The sequence below is a fragment of the Corvus brachyrhynchos genome, unplaced genomic scaffold, assembly GCF_000691975.1.
Source record: "Corvus brachyrhynchos isolate BGI_N302 unplaced genomic scaffold, ASM69197v1 scaffold253, whole genome shotgun sequence".
Taxonomy (NCBI): Eukaryota; Metazoa; Chordata; class Aves; order Passeriformes; family Corvidae; genus Corvus; species Corvus brachyrhynchos.
The window spans coordinates 984,903-999,102 of NW_008237231.1; the positions used below are offsets into that span (position 1 = coordinate 984,903).

The following is a 14,200-nucleotide window of genomic DNA, read 5'->3' on the forward strand; positions in this document are numbered from 1 at the left end:
GGGTGGGCTTTGTGTGCTTTTCTTGAGGCCGTACTAACCAACTCATGGTTGGTGATTAATACACTTTCTTAGTTCTAAATTCTGATTTCTTAATACACTTCAGAAAGGGTGAGTTTGTGATATGGCAGTTGAGGTGTGCATAAAGGTATGTATTTGTCATATGTCGATTTAGGCTGCTTTCAGGTGCATAGCAACATGGTACTTAGGCACTAAAGTTGCTGGACCAGTGCAGTTAAATGGATTTATTCCAGCTGATGATGTGGCTTGTTAAATCACTTTGGACATTTCTTTATGTGAGATCAGTGAATGATTCTTCCCTTAGTTAAATATGGTGGTGCACATGCTATCCTTGTATGGATTTTTATTTTTTTATGTTCTCCGATTTGCTCTTCAACACTGTGGTAGCCAAGTCAGCTCTCTTGTTTTATAACCTTTCCAGAGACTTGCAAAAGGTGCCTGAGAAAAGATTGCTGCAGAGCCTCAGGGACTCAAAGCTGCTCTGCTGCTCTGTCAGTGATTTACAACCAAATTCCAGGCCATTCTTGTCTCTGTGCTTGTGGAGGCAGACACCACTTCGATGCACAAAGCATGAGCAAAACAAGTCTTTGTGTGAGATGTTAGAGCAGATGATAGGGCCAGAAGGGCCTTGTAGGGCTGAAATGTCTGCAGTACTTCAGAGTGGCTTGGGATTCTTCCCCCCACATCCCACCATACAGAGGAACTTCATTTGATTTTGTGTTTGGGTTGCTGGGATAACAATGCAGTGATGTTAAATCAGAACTTAGCTTGGTTTAAAAAGAGGAAAAAAACCAAGGTGTACTGTGTGGAAGCTTAATTATTTTTTACCTGTAATCTTCCTAGTTGTGGAAATGCTTGAAGCCAAATTCACCACTGAAAGCTCGGATTTCAAAGCAATGGTGCGAAATTGGTTTCCAAGGTGACGATCCTAAAACAGACTTTAGAGGAATGGGTCTCCTCGGCTTATATAATTTGGTGTAAGTATGTTCCTGTGCAGATGGGTTTATGTGTGTCTGAAGTCATGAAAAGCAGCATTACTTGCAGAGTTTAGCAAATCTGTGGGAATAACTTATAAAAGTGCTAGGGACTTCATATTAAGAAAATGAAAGAATTTATTTGCTAGCCTAATTTTTGGAGGGTTTCTCTTCTCAAAGTGGTCTTCTTTCTTTCAGTATTCATAATTCAACCCCGTAATACCACTTGCTAAGCTCCTTTTTTAGTTTCTCTGTGACACAGTAAGTTAGCACTCTCTTCCTACGAGAAGGAAACTGTAAAGTGTATTTTCACCAGTACCTAGATCTCCTTAAACAAAATACCCTGGAAGTATGTAGGTGGGAGGGTTATGTTACTGCTCAGCTGCTTTCTTTGGGAATTTCATGCTGAATTCATAAGCAAAACACTTGATATGCAGTCACTGATGGCCCACTTAGGCAGTTTGAATACTACTTCAATTTCCGTCGATACTCAAAATTAAGCAGTGAGTTTACATCACTTTTTCTTTCCAACTAACACACACCAGGTGTTAATGCCGTAGCTGTGCTTTGTAATTTGGGAATTGACTAATGCCTGTTATTTTCTCCAGCCCTTGCATTTGCTGCAGGTAGTTACATAACTTGGAAACATTTGGTAAAATAACTTCTCCTTCTGAGGCGAAAAAGAAGTATTTTCTGCTTTTATAGATTGAAGGATATAAATCATCCTCTGTCCGTATGTTGTTCTCTAGTAAATCTCAGTTGAGGATCTGGACTCTTGACTCTGGCTTTGAACTACCATTTGAAATTAATCCCTAGCATGTATTTAATTTCTTAGTCTTCTGTGATGACTCATCTTGGCTTAATGAATCTGCCAGATCAAGAATCCTGAGCTGCTTTCCCTTGAGCTCAGCACCCAACATGCTCTAGTAATAGGCAACTGATTTTGTGTAGGGTTGGTAGAAAGGAAACTCTGGTAATGCACATTCACTAAACTCATACGGGAGTGTGCTTGTCATTTGTGGTTTCTTTAATCTTTCATTTTGGGGGTCTGAGTGGCAGCTTAATGAGTTTAACATGTCAAATGCTACTCATACTGTGTAACACATGCACTGACCTTTAAAAAGGCGTGTATGGACAACTTAGTATGACTTCAGATGCTTTTTTTGCTGTTGTTGTTTTTTTTTTTAACAATTCTCCCTAAACATATATGTCTGCAGGTATTTTGCTGAATGGGACACTGAGATAGCTCAGCAAGTTCTCACTGACTCTCTTCACCCTAAATACAGGTAATACTTGAGACCAGAAACAATAACTTGAGAGAGCACTCTGCTGGCTCTGTTTGAGGAAGGGGGCTGGGGTATTTTCTCTTTGTTGGGAATATCCTTGGGTATGGCAACATGATGTCTGTTTTAAAGTACTGATCCTGAAAGTTGATCAAGTGCAAGAGGCACACTTGTATTCTGAATCTTGGAAATAGTTAAATTTAGCGTTAAATGTTATCACTTCTCTTTTCAAGTGATTTTTGTATTTTTATTTACCTTTCTTTTAATTTGTTTGTGTTTTTCCATAATAAAGGGAAGTCACTAAGAAGGAACTAAGGTATTTTTTTTCTTTTTTCTAAGTTTTCTGAGACACTACATGTAAATAAAGATCGGACTACAATTTGGTGTGTTACAAAATCTAAGTCTTTGTTGCAACACCAAGAGATCCATATTCTTTTCTTTAAAGTTGACCCAAACATACCTGGGGATGGAACACTGGGTATATATGAGCGTGCTTATATATCAAAAATGAAATCCATCCTGCTTGTTGTAGTGACTGACTTGATAATCATAAGTAGTCTAGGCCAAATATTTGTTAGCAGAGCTGAAAAGCCCCTTTAATTATGGTCACATACCCTGTCTACCTTGACTAATGATGGTTCCAATCTGGCTACTCCATTGTCCTGACTGTTAAGAGATCAGGTATCTTCAAGTGTCACAAACTGTGTTGTGAGTAATTTGACAGTAAGATACTTACTCCATAATTATTGGGGGGATAGAGGCCTCTTAGCCAGTTAGAAATCAGTTGCCTTAAAAGACATTTTTCTTCTGCCAGTAATGTTAGATATCCATAAAGCTGGTTCACACCTAAATCCTGAAGCTTTTGATCTCCTCAGGGGTTTGGGGGTTTTTTTTGGGTTTGTTTTGGTTTTGGTTTTGGTTTTGTTGAGTTCCTAATGGTAATTCTGTGACAAAAAGCCCTTGGAATATGTTGGTATTCTTCGTTTGCATGTTTGATTACCAAGGGCAGTCCTGGAGTGCTGTGTGAGCATGTGCAATTTCTATGCCTTGACAGAGCATTCAGTAGAAGATAGATGCTGCAGGTGGTGCCCATGGTGATCTTCCTGATGTGGTTGCTTAGCAGCTGTGCTGTTTTCTGATGGGATCGTGATGAGTGGATTTTCTATCTCAGTTGAACTGTTTCACTTGCCCACATCCTATGTGTGCCACCTTTATTATTGGTCTTTACCTGGGGTTTTCTAACTGATGTTATACCACAGCCTACAAAGATGGTTCAGATTTTAGAGGAGCAAAGAACAGTGTATTCCTGTATGCTAAGCTATTTAGGAGCTGAAGTTTTGTCCTCATGCATGCCACCTAGTAACCCTCAGGTCACGATGGGTATGAATCTGTTAGCATCTTAAGTACTTAATGGCAACAATTTTTATATACTATATTTACTTGAAGCTCAGGGAATTGTTTTTAGTGTAGTATACACTTGTTGAAGTTCAAGAATAGTCTAAGAACAATGCTTTCACACATAGCTGCCTATAATTTGTGACCTAAAGCTTGCAAACTCAGATTTGCCTTACTAAAGCAAAACTCCCACAGCCATGTCAAGGTTGTAGCACCCTGGTTAGGGTCAGTTCTGTGCCTGCCTTTAGCTGGTTATAAATGCAGGCAATGATTTCTGCTTAACTTGCTTATTTCAGTAGACTCAAATCTGGTTAGCGGGATGTTGGCTGACTGGTTGGATCACACAGCTCTTTTGAATCATTGAAGAGCTGAAATTTAGTTTAAAATCAATCTGTTCCCTAACTAATTTTATTTTAAGGGAGGCGTTTTCTGTGTCCTTGAAAAGCACTGCATTATTGTGCCAAATAATAGGAAACACTGTTCCTTATCTTTGACTGTTGAGTGATTTCTATTTGGCGGGTCATAAAAACTTACTGTCAGAGGAGTATTTTCATGCTTGCTGCCTCAGGTGGATCATGCCTCCAGTGATGAGTATAACATATATCTCTGAAAACACAAAAAAGCTAAAGCCATCTTGGATTAGTTAAACGTAATTTCAACTTTTTGTACAGCTCAAGCTTAACTGAGGTGGATCATCTTTGTGGTCAATTCAGAAAACAACGGGCTTTTGCTGAGAGCATTGACATAGGTGCATTTTGTAATGGTGAGACAAGTCTATTGGCAGTGCTCTAAACCAGTCACCCATTTCAAGTCTGTTTATATCAATCCATTCAGCCAGAAGCAGTGTTAAATGGGACTAGCCATATAAAAGAAGGGAAAATACCATGTTCAGTCAATGTTATAACATTAGAAAAGTGGAAAGAAAATATTTGTCAGTTAGTAATGCTTGGCAATATCTAGATTTTAATTATTTTTTTTCCTCAGCCAACTTAGCAAAGCTGAATGGGAGAAGAAAAAGTTCGATAAGGCAATTGGGTAAGTTTAAAGATCTTTTTTAATTTGCTACAAATTAAAGCAGGTAACCATGATGCTGTATATTTGAGGAGAAAAAGGTGTTTCCTGGTTACTTTTTAAAGGAAACTTCTGAGAGCGTATGAATATCTGCTGTCTTGACCATACCTTGGTTTTGATGAAAGATTACAGGAGAAACAGTTCAAGCTACATATAGAAAAAAATAACCCCAAAATTTTGTAACAAGGAGAAACTTTGTGTGCTATGTATAGTGCAGTGATTAATATCTGTTAAATTCCTCTTAGAACATGACACGATCAAGTCTCACTTCTTGCTGTCAAAGCCAGGTTCAGAACTGCTTTCAGGAAAGCATAATAGGGAAGAAACAGTAGTGTGGGTTTTTTCTTAAGCAGTGGGTTTGGTATAGCTGCATTATTCATGAGTATGGAACTGGATGTTCCTTCTGAATGTATCTGAAAATCTGTAATACAAGATTTTACTTCTCATATTTAATTTTTCTGTGAAACTTGCCATTAGGCCTCGTTCTGAAGTTAACTTCTGGACTTCTGTTTTTATTTTTTCCCCCTGAAATGCAAAAGAAGGTTGAAGAAAAAGAAAATATTTTGGTTTGCTTGATAGAGGTAGTTGAAAAAATACCGAGGACAGTCTAGAGAAGACAGCTGTCTTTAGCTGAGAACGAATATCCAAGCATGTTTACTTTTATCACTAAATGTCCATGTGAGTCTTTACATGCTTTCTTGGGAAATAATCACTGCTAGAAATGTCAAGTTCTTTATGCACCAGCCTCACAAATTAACTTCCAGTTTCCGAGCTTTGTTGTGCCTAAATATACTTCATTTGTTGGTATCTCTTAGCAGGACAGAGTTTGCTTAATGAGCCTGATTTTCATGTTTCTGTTTCCAGCATGCTCTGATTTAGGTTTTTGCCTGTTTTCTGGCCTTTGTCTCTAGTTCTCTTTTAGGAAGAAATTAGAGGTGGCTTGGCTGGATCTTTTTCACAAGCTTTTTAGCCACATTAATGTCTTTATAGGACAGGTTGTTGAAACCTGATATTCCTAACTATCGGTAATGAGTTCCAGGGGGAACTCCAGCAGTTAAAAATAGCAAATGATGGGTCACCCTGCAGCTGTGGCCACCGTGTGGAGTCCTTGCCCTGTTTAAGAGGCGAGTGCAGGCGCACAGGGAGGTCTGTGCTTGTTCCTATTTTGTAGGAATTAATCGGTACTGTTCCACTGAAATGGCTGGCACAGTGATGAAATTCCTGTTTTAACTGTGACCATGTATTTCCCAAGGGAAATACTGTACAGAGCATGCAGAATAAATGTTTTCTTTGCTTTCCACCCCACACACACCTTGGAAACTCACAAAGGAGAGAATTAATGCATCTCAGTAACATGCAATCTGCAACATCAGGGTCATCAGTATTTCTTAAAGTGTGCTGAAAGGTGAGCTCTCAACAGAAGTTGCTGCTTTTCCTTACAGCTACTCTTTTGCTATCGTGGGCATTAACATAACAGACCTTGCATACAACCTGCTTGTGAGTGGGGCTCTGAAGACCCATTTCTACAACGTTGCTCCAGAAGCACCAACGCTTACTCACTTCCAGCAGACGTTCTGTAAGTGCTGGGTGTGAGTGTGGGGCAAGGGGTGGAAAGGCGTAACTGGTGCTCTGCTAACACTTGTTGTACTGCCCATAGTTTAAAAAAAGAAATAAAATCTGCTGACACAGCACAGAGACTGTAATGCTAGTCTCCCTCTCCTGTCTTTAGGATGCTTGGTTTCAGCTCTTAGCTGTGATGGAGGCCACTACCAAACCAAGGTGTAAAACAAATGAAGAAACACAAACAAAAAAATGCACTAAGTGCCTTAACAAATGACCTTCCTGGTTTTTTAAATAATAACAAGAAAGCAGATGTGCTTTAAGGAGTGTCTGAATATTGCTTCCCCTTTAATCCAACTGGTATATGATACTTGCATCTACATTCAAGTGTTACTCTCCACCCTTCAGCAGAGTTGCAGCTCCCCTGCCAAAATAATGCTTTGACAGCTCTTTCCCCTGTATTTGAGCATCCCTTCTACAGCAGAGGCCTGCTGTTCCTCTTTGCACAGTGGGAGTAACACTTCTAATATTTTCAATGTGTAGGCAAGGAACTGATAATAAGCACCTGCAGCATCTTTCCCTGGTTTTATGCTTCAATTCGTGAATCCATGTGTCAGGATGAGTAGTGACTTCTTGTGTTTATTGTGAGAAGTTCTGCCAGTGTGTGTAATATTCATCCAATTTTGGGGTTGTCCAGAATTGGTTCAGTCTTGTTCCTGCACAGTGTCATGAGGTGTCAGATCTCAGTGACCAGGATTCTCTGTGCAAATCCTAATAGTTAATTCCAGGCTACTTTCTAATTTTATATGTCATCTTTATATGCTGTATTTATCTCTTCTTCCTTTTTATTATTTTGTAGGCTACTTAATGCATGAATTCCACAAATTCTGGATTGATGAGGATCCACTGGACATAATGGAATTCAATCGTGTCAGAGAGAAATTTTACAAGCGAATCTTGAGACAGCTCCAGAACCCAGAGATGGCTCTGTGTCCTCATTTTGCTGCATCAGAAAGTTTAATCAATATGTAGTTACTCAGTTGATTTTATTTGGAAGCACTGTCTCACTCTTGGTTTAGATCACTGTTAGACCATCACTAGCATACTGAAATGACCACGGCAATCGTGTGCATGTTTTTGGCGCAGTGTTCATCTATTTTTGTCACATGATCCCCTTATGCTTCTCTTGTTGGGGATTTTTCATTTTAAATGGGTGCTCATATCGCCTCATTATGCAGTGTTACCTTCTGAATTGATGTCCAGATATCAGAGTTTTTCTATTTTTTTAGACTTTCCTCATAATTCAGCATTGACAATTGAATTGTATTTCTCTAGCAGTGTTTTGTATATGTGGAATAAGTAGCTGGATCTTGTACTGTGAAAGCTTTTTAACTTCTCGGTATGTTTTAAGATAACTACTGGCATTTCAAGCAAAATATATGTTTGGACCTCATCTAGAAGATAATGTAATTTAATCTAATGCAGGCAAACACATTAAAGTCCAATTTTCTCCATGCAGCCATTATATGCTTAATGCAAAATTAATGAGGCTTATGAGATACAAGTTTCAGTGGGAAGAGTTTACGCAGAATTACGATCAAATGCATGAATTCCAAATCGTCTGGTGATGCTAATACAGTGAACTGTGAACACACTCACAACTACCAGATACTGGCAGGGGCCAAAATTATAACATCAGGCTGTTGTTACCAACACCACCGTGCTGAAGCATGGTCCAGATTCCTGCACATTCCTTTAGGTATACAGAGGTTAGTGTTTTGTGTCACACGTCGGAGGGCAACATGATTTGGTCACGTGGTGCTTGGTGAATTCAGGGGAACAAAAATATGTATCTTTTCTTTGAACTGCTGAAAATGTTGCTTTGGTTGTCAATTCAGTTCCTAAGAGCTGGGAGAAATAATTAATTAGAAGGTTTAGAACAAAACTGCTTGTGTTTCCCAAACTACTTATTAAAAAAAAAATGTAAAATGGCAAACTGCCTTTTTTCTAAAACCATAAATGAATAAAAGTGTTTGACACTAAGATTGTGTAGTATACTGAACAACATCTACCATGGCATTTCATACCCATGGTATTTTTTACCTTCTAAGCAATCAATTTTAGTATTATATGTTTGTGTAAATCACTTGCATATGGAGATTAAATTGAGTAGTGTCCAACTACTTGTGAATTATATGAATAAATTGTACATCATTCTAAACTGAAGCACTGTGGGTTTTATTTTTGAGAGATGCAGTAATACAGAGGAAAAATATTTTGCATAATGGATCGGGTAAAATGGGATGTAACAGCTCTGTGGTGTTCCCAAGTCTGAAGTGTGATCGCAGCTTCTTCAGATAAGGTGCTTTATATCGTTTTAGTTACTGCTTGGGCCATCATTTTGTTAAGAAAAAAGTAAAAAATAAAGAAATTGGAATACTTCAACTTCTTGGGAAACTCCTTGGGTTTAAGCCCTCTCGTTTCTTCGCTAAAATGTAAGCTGGGGGTCAGCACTTCTCTACACAGCTGGAAACTTGCACTCATTGTGGAGTTAATCAGCAAAATTCTATGGTTGTTGCAATAATTAGTCTTCTCCAATGAATTTGGAATTTTGGAATTGGAAATATTAGCGTATTTTGCATGAGAATACAAGGAATAAAAACTATGCATGTTTAACTTAATACCATTGATTTTGGAAAGTGATTTTTTATAGTCATTAGGCCTTAAGGACTTTTTGTGTCACTCTTGAAGCTTCTAAAATAGGTTTCTAGGAACAGTTTCCATTGTTTCAAATTTTAGGCTCTCACTTTCTTTCCTTGCCCCACTCTGACTTAAAAATCTTCTGCAATTTATTAGGTTACACTGGTTTTTTTTTAATACTCTGCAATGGAGTTCATGGAGTTGTGGGGGAGGGAGGGAAGGTGTCTGCTACCTTTTTACTGCTCTGATCCTCTCAGCTATGCCTTGTCTCAAGGTGTCAACTTCAAATAAAATCAGAAAATGTCATCTGGCTCTGTGTCAGATTGTATCACTGTAATCTAACTGGTTTGGGTGATTATTTTTCCTGTCTTGCAGGAAGATGGATTTAATGAAACTAAGTGTGAAATTCTTTCTCCTGTGGAGCCCTTGCATTCTGGTGCCTCCAAATCTTATCATTCTTCCCCCTTGTACTTCAGCTTTGGCCTGTGACATGCTTGTTCCCAAAATCCATGTCAAACCTGGAGCAGAGAATATCCCTGGAGAGTGCCTAAAACTGGCTGGGCACTGCTGAGGGAGGGTGTCTGTCTGGCACTGCCCTCCTTCCTCCCCTGGAACGACCTCTTACCATGACACAAACCCAAGCTTTTCTTAAAAAATTAGAATTTACACTATCACTTAGTACAGATCCAAACTGACCTGTGAGCAACTGGATGCTGCTTTCCCTAGGGAGGAGAAAATGAAAGAAATGGGGGGAAAAAGTATAAAAAATTGTTTCAATAAAGAAGATTCTGGTGCCTCCAAATCTTATCATTCTTCCCCCTTGTACTTCAGCTTTGGCCTGTGACATGCTTGTTCCCAAAATCCATGTCAAACCTGGAGCAGAGAATATCCCTGGAGAGTGCCTAAAACTGGCTGGGCACTGCTGAGGGAGGGTGTCTGTCTGGCACTGCCCTCCTTCCTCCCCTGGAACGACCTCTTACCATGACACAAACCCAAGCTTTTCTTAAAAAAATTAGAATTTACACTATCACTTAGTACAGATCCAAACTGACCTGTGAGCAACTGGATGCTGCTTTCCCTAGGGAGGAGAAAATGAAAGAAATGGGGGGAAAAAGTATAAAAAATTGTTTCAATAAAGAAGAATCAATGTTTATACTCACTGCAGGGTGCAGAGTTTGGTTTCATTAAATATAGAGACAGTTTAGGTTGGATCTTTGGACAGACTTTCCACAGTTTCATGGTTGTTGCATTTCACCACCCAGCTCTCCCACAGGCTCAAGCCTGGCCATGTGCATCTTGGGCAGCAAGTGCTTCCTGCCCAGACTGTAAAGTAAATGGACACCTTCTTTCTTAACAGATAATTTTTCTCAGGTAATTAATTTACATCGACAATGCCACACAGCCCAGGTGTCATTTTAAAAAGGCCCAGCTGTGTTGTAAGTCTAAGCTGCTACTTTATTGTATAAAATTCAAGATAGCATGCTAAAGCTATGCAGAATATGTATTGCTTTGAGTCAGCAGAGGAAACTATCATTGATGAAAGTATAATATTGGAAGGTTGAATGTGTTAAAATGCAGAAATATTTACCTTGATGTGTTTAAAGCCAGGATAAAAAAAAGGGCTATGTACTATTGGAGTTCTTTAATTCTGTATGCATAATTTCATAAGGGTGGCCTATATTTCTCTCTGTTACAGATTCAGGCACTTCCCATAGCATTTTCTTATCCCAGCTAATGTGTAATTAAATTGGTGCCAGGGCTCCTTCAACAACAGAGGTGGACACTGACTTGTCTTCTTTAACCTTGGTGCTCTGCCAGCATCTGTGGAGCTGGGATGTGAGAGCCAACAGGATCTGCGCCTGGGGGGTTGATGACAGCCAGGAGGAGGATAGCAAGTGCTACCTACAGCTTCCTGACACTTCTTGGCTTGTAGCTTTTTTTTCCTTTGAGGCAAGGAGAAATAATTTTGCTGCTGTTCTAATTGGCTCTTTTGGAGGGTATTTTTTCAAATGACGGTGCTGGTGGTATTTCTAGATACTATTTTTAGACGCAAACAAGGTCTACCTTATCTATATGATTTGTCTTGGACAATTGTGTCTCCTGGCTGCTCCTTGAAGCATCATTGAAGCTTGATTGAAAAATTACTGTCATATAGAGGGTAAAGGACATTAATTTCTTGTCTTTTTTAATGAAAGAGCAATCTTTAAAAGCACCTGTGCCCACTGTGTGCCCTATGGGGCACAGACAGATGGTGATGACTTAGCAGGCTGAAACACTTTGCTGCAAGCAGGGCATTTTCAGCATATCCCCAGCTGAAGTAAGTGCTGTTAGGTGGAACAGGATGTATGTGAACAGAGTGCTGATGGTCAGGTTAATGAACCCAGATCCACCTCTACTGACCCAAAGAATCACTGGTAGCATCATGAACACAGTGCCTTCCATTATGAGGGATCATTTCCTTCTTAATCCCTCCCTTCATGGATTGTGGTTAGTTTTTAACATGTCATTTGCTGACCTGTCCCTTTTTGTCAGAATGTGACCAGAGATTTTTGACCCTTCACAGGAGTGAGCAGCATTGCAGGGTTGTCCCCTAGTGGGGTATTGCAGATTGTAGTCATTTCCTGCCCGAGCTCTAAAGGAAACCTCAATCTGCAGCTCTGCCACTTGGATGGACCCGACTTGAGGTAGGAATCAGTTACAGCCTGAAATAGTAACTGGAGTGCAATTCTATTACTGTTAAGTTCATGTCTTTGGCAAGTGCTGTTGGGAAAATAGGGAAACTCTGTGTACACATTGGGAAATACGAGAACTCTGAATATACTTCCCTCTGTCCCCCAGCTGGCTCTTAACAGGCTTGACATCATCAACATATGACCATTTTGGCATCACAGGAAGACTCCTCTGGAACTGTGATTTTCAGAGAATTGTTGTACTTTGAATCTTGTTAACCACCCTGATTTCCACCTCTCATTCCTCACTTGGAACTTCGTCCAATGAGAGCTCAGATTTTGCACTAATGAATCCTCTAGGCTACACTGAGAAAAACAGTAGGGCTCCCCTCTGTACTCTTGCATCTGCGGCATGGCGCAGCTAAAAATCACATAAATTATTAAAATAGATGTTTTGCAGAAAACAATCCTGAAATGGATAAGGAAATGAATTATTCATTGTTTTCCTTAGTTTGCGGCAATGCAGGTTTTCTGTAAGACTTGCCAAAGATTATACAGGACTCTTCCTACCAGATCCTATAGGAACATAGCAGGACAGGCTTTGTGCTTTCCCCTGTGAGCAGTGCACATAGAAATCAGGTCATTACTCATTCTAATAAAGTATTCTACTCTATATAGAACTATAATTAGAGAAGAGATTTAGCTCTAAAACCTCCAAGCAAGAGCTGGGTACAGCAGCTTAGCTCCGAATGAGCTATGAGGAAGGGCAGAGGGCTGGTTACCTGGGTTGTCGCATTCCTAGGCCTGGGCTCCACTGTGCTGAAGGACTCTCAAAGCTGTGGGTGGTGTATTCCCCAAAGAGCTTACAACCTGGAATGAGGAAGAGGAGCAGGACAGGGGAGCACAAGGACAACACACACCAGCACAGCTGACAGCTCAGCAAAGCAGAGCAGCACAAGAGGAGCTGGAAAAAAGGGGCATGAGGTCTCCTGTTTTATGTTTACAGGCAGTATTGCCCAATTGAAAGGGTAACCAAGGGAGGTACATGCAGGTGACTGTGAAAAACCTAACCAGTGGACAACAGGGCATGGCCCTGTGACACTGGAAATGAGGACAGAAGTGAGACCCCAGCTTGAGCAGTGCCTCAAGCTCTGGGGTCCTCAACACAGGTTGGACATGGACCTGCTTGAGTGATTTCAGAGAAGGGACACCAGGATGATTGATTAAAGGGATGGAGCTCCTCTCCTATAAAGAAAGGCTGAGAGAATTGGGATTGTTCAGCCTGGAAAAGCGTAGCCTTGGGGTGGTCTAATTGCAGCCTTCCGGCTCCTGAAGGGGTCTACAAGAAAGATGGAGAGAGACTCTTTACAAGAGCATGTAGTGACAGAACAAGGGGGAATGGCTTTCAACTAAAAAGGGCAGGTTTAGACTAGATATTAGGAAGAAATTCTTTTCTGTGAGGGTAGTGAGGCACTGGACAGGTTGCCCAGATAATCTGTGGATGCCCCATCCCTGGAAGTGTTTAAGGACAGGCTGGATGGGGCTCTGAGCAACCTGGTCTAGTGAATGGCGTCTCTGCAGTCAATTAGAACCAGATGAACTTTAAGGTCCCTTCCAATCCAGGCCATTCTACTATTGTGTGATCCCTGGTGCCTACCTCATGGATGAGAAGAAAATCTGTGATTTTCAAAAGAGACTAGTCAGGAAGTATCAATAAGACGTAGACATAGCCTAGATGTAAAGCCCTGAAGGGAGGTTAAGGGCCAAAGTGGGGCCCTTGGTCATAGCCCAGAGACAAGATAGGAGTGTTCTTCACAGTTAGAAAGTACTTCTAGGCAATCAGCCTGTGAAACCTGCCTGCTCACCCCTGAGAATCTGCCTCTGCTTGATGTGCTGGATGGGGGAATACCAAAGGGGCAGGATGCAGAAGACCCAAGGATGCAGTTTGCTGTCTCTCTTTGATAGGGGAATTTGTGATGCTGCTTTGGCTCTGGATGGTCTCACATATTCCTTTCAGCTGTTATGACTAAGCCATTTTTTGCCTCTTCACTCTCTCCCAGTTTTCCATTCACAGTGGGTTGGTTTGAATTTAAGCGAACTGGCACACACTTCACCTCTGGTTTCCATGCCTCTGGCCCCACTGGCCCTTCTCACACATTTGTCAGCAAGCCATTTTGCAGAGGATATGAGTGTCACTTCTCCGTATCTCTGTGGCCAAAAGAGAGCAGAAAGAGAACAGTGGGAGCAGAGGTCTGAGAAGGCTGCTCTGAAGTGCCCTGACCTGGGGAGCCCGCTCCTCCTGTCCCAGTTTGCAGGGGGCCAATGTGACACCAGGAGTAGGAAAGATGCTCTAAGCTTGGCTGTCTCCAGGCTGCTGTCTCCAACTGCTTTGTGCTTTTCTTGAGGGCTGTGGGAAAGGGACATGAGCATGTGGCTGCATGGACGACCCAGGGCTTGTCTAGCTCAGCTGCTAACAGTGCATGGGGTTGTTCTGCCCCTAAAGCACCCTCAACCTCCCACCAGGCTCTCT

General features: G+C 40.9%; 1 protein-coding gene across 3 annotated transcripts in view; it reads left to right on the plus strand.

Moving 5' to 3' along the window:
- ELMOD1 (ELMO domain containing 1) overlaps positions 1 to 8,982 on the plus strand; it is a 43,117-nt gene extending 34,135 nt beyond the window's left edge. For 2 of the 3 annotated variants that reach the window (XM_017729515.1, XM_017729516.1), the window contains exons 7-12: positions 862 to 995; positions 2,210 to 2,278; positions 2,568 to 2,591; positions 4,655 to 4,705; positions 6,184 to 6,317; positions 7,161 to 8,982. In XM_017729515.1, the coding sequence (XP_017585004.1) occupies positions 862 to 995; positions 2,210 to 2,278; positions 2,568 to 2,591; positions 4,655 to 4,705; positions 6,184 to 6,317; positions 7,161 to 7,333 (585 nt within the window). In that variant the 3' untranslated portion in view covers positions 7,334 to 8,982. The remainder of the gene's footprint in view (positions 1 to 861; positions 996 to 2,209; positions 2,279 to 2,567; positions 2,592 to 4,654; positions 4,706 to 6,183; positions 6,318 to 7,160) is intronic. The other variant, XM_008630117.2, reaches the window with a different exon arrangement.
- Positions 8,983 to 14,200: the final 5,218 nt, after the last annotated feature.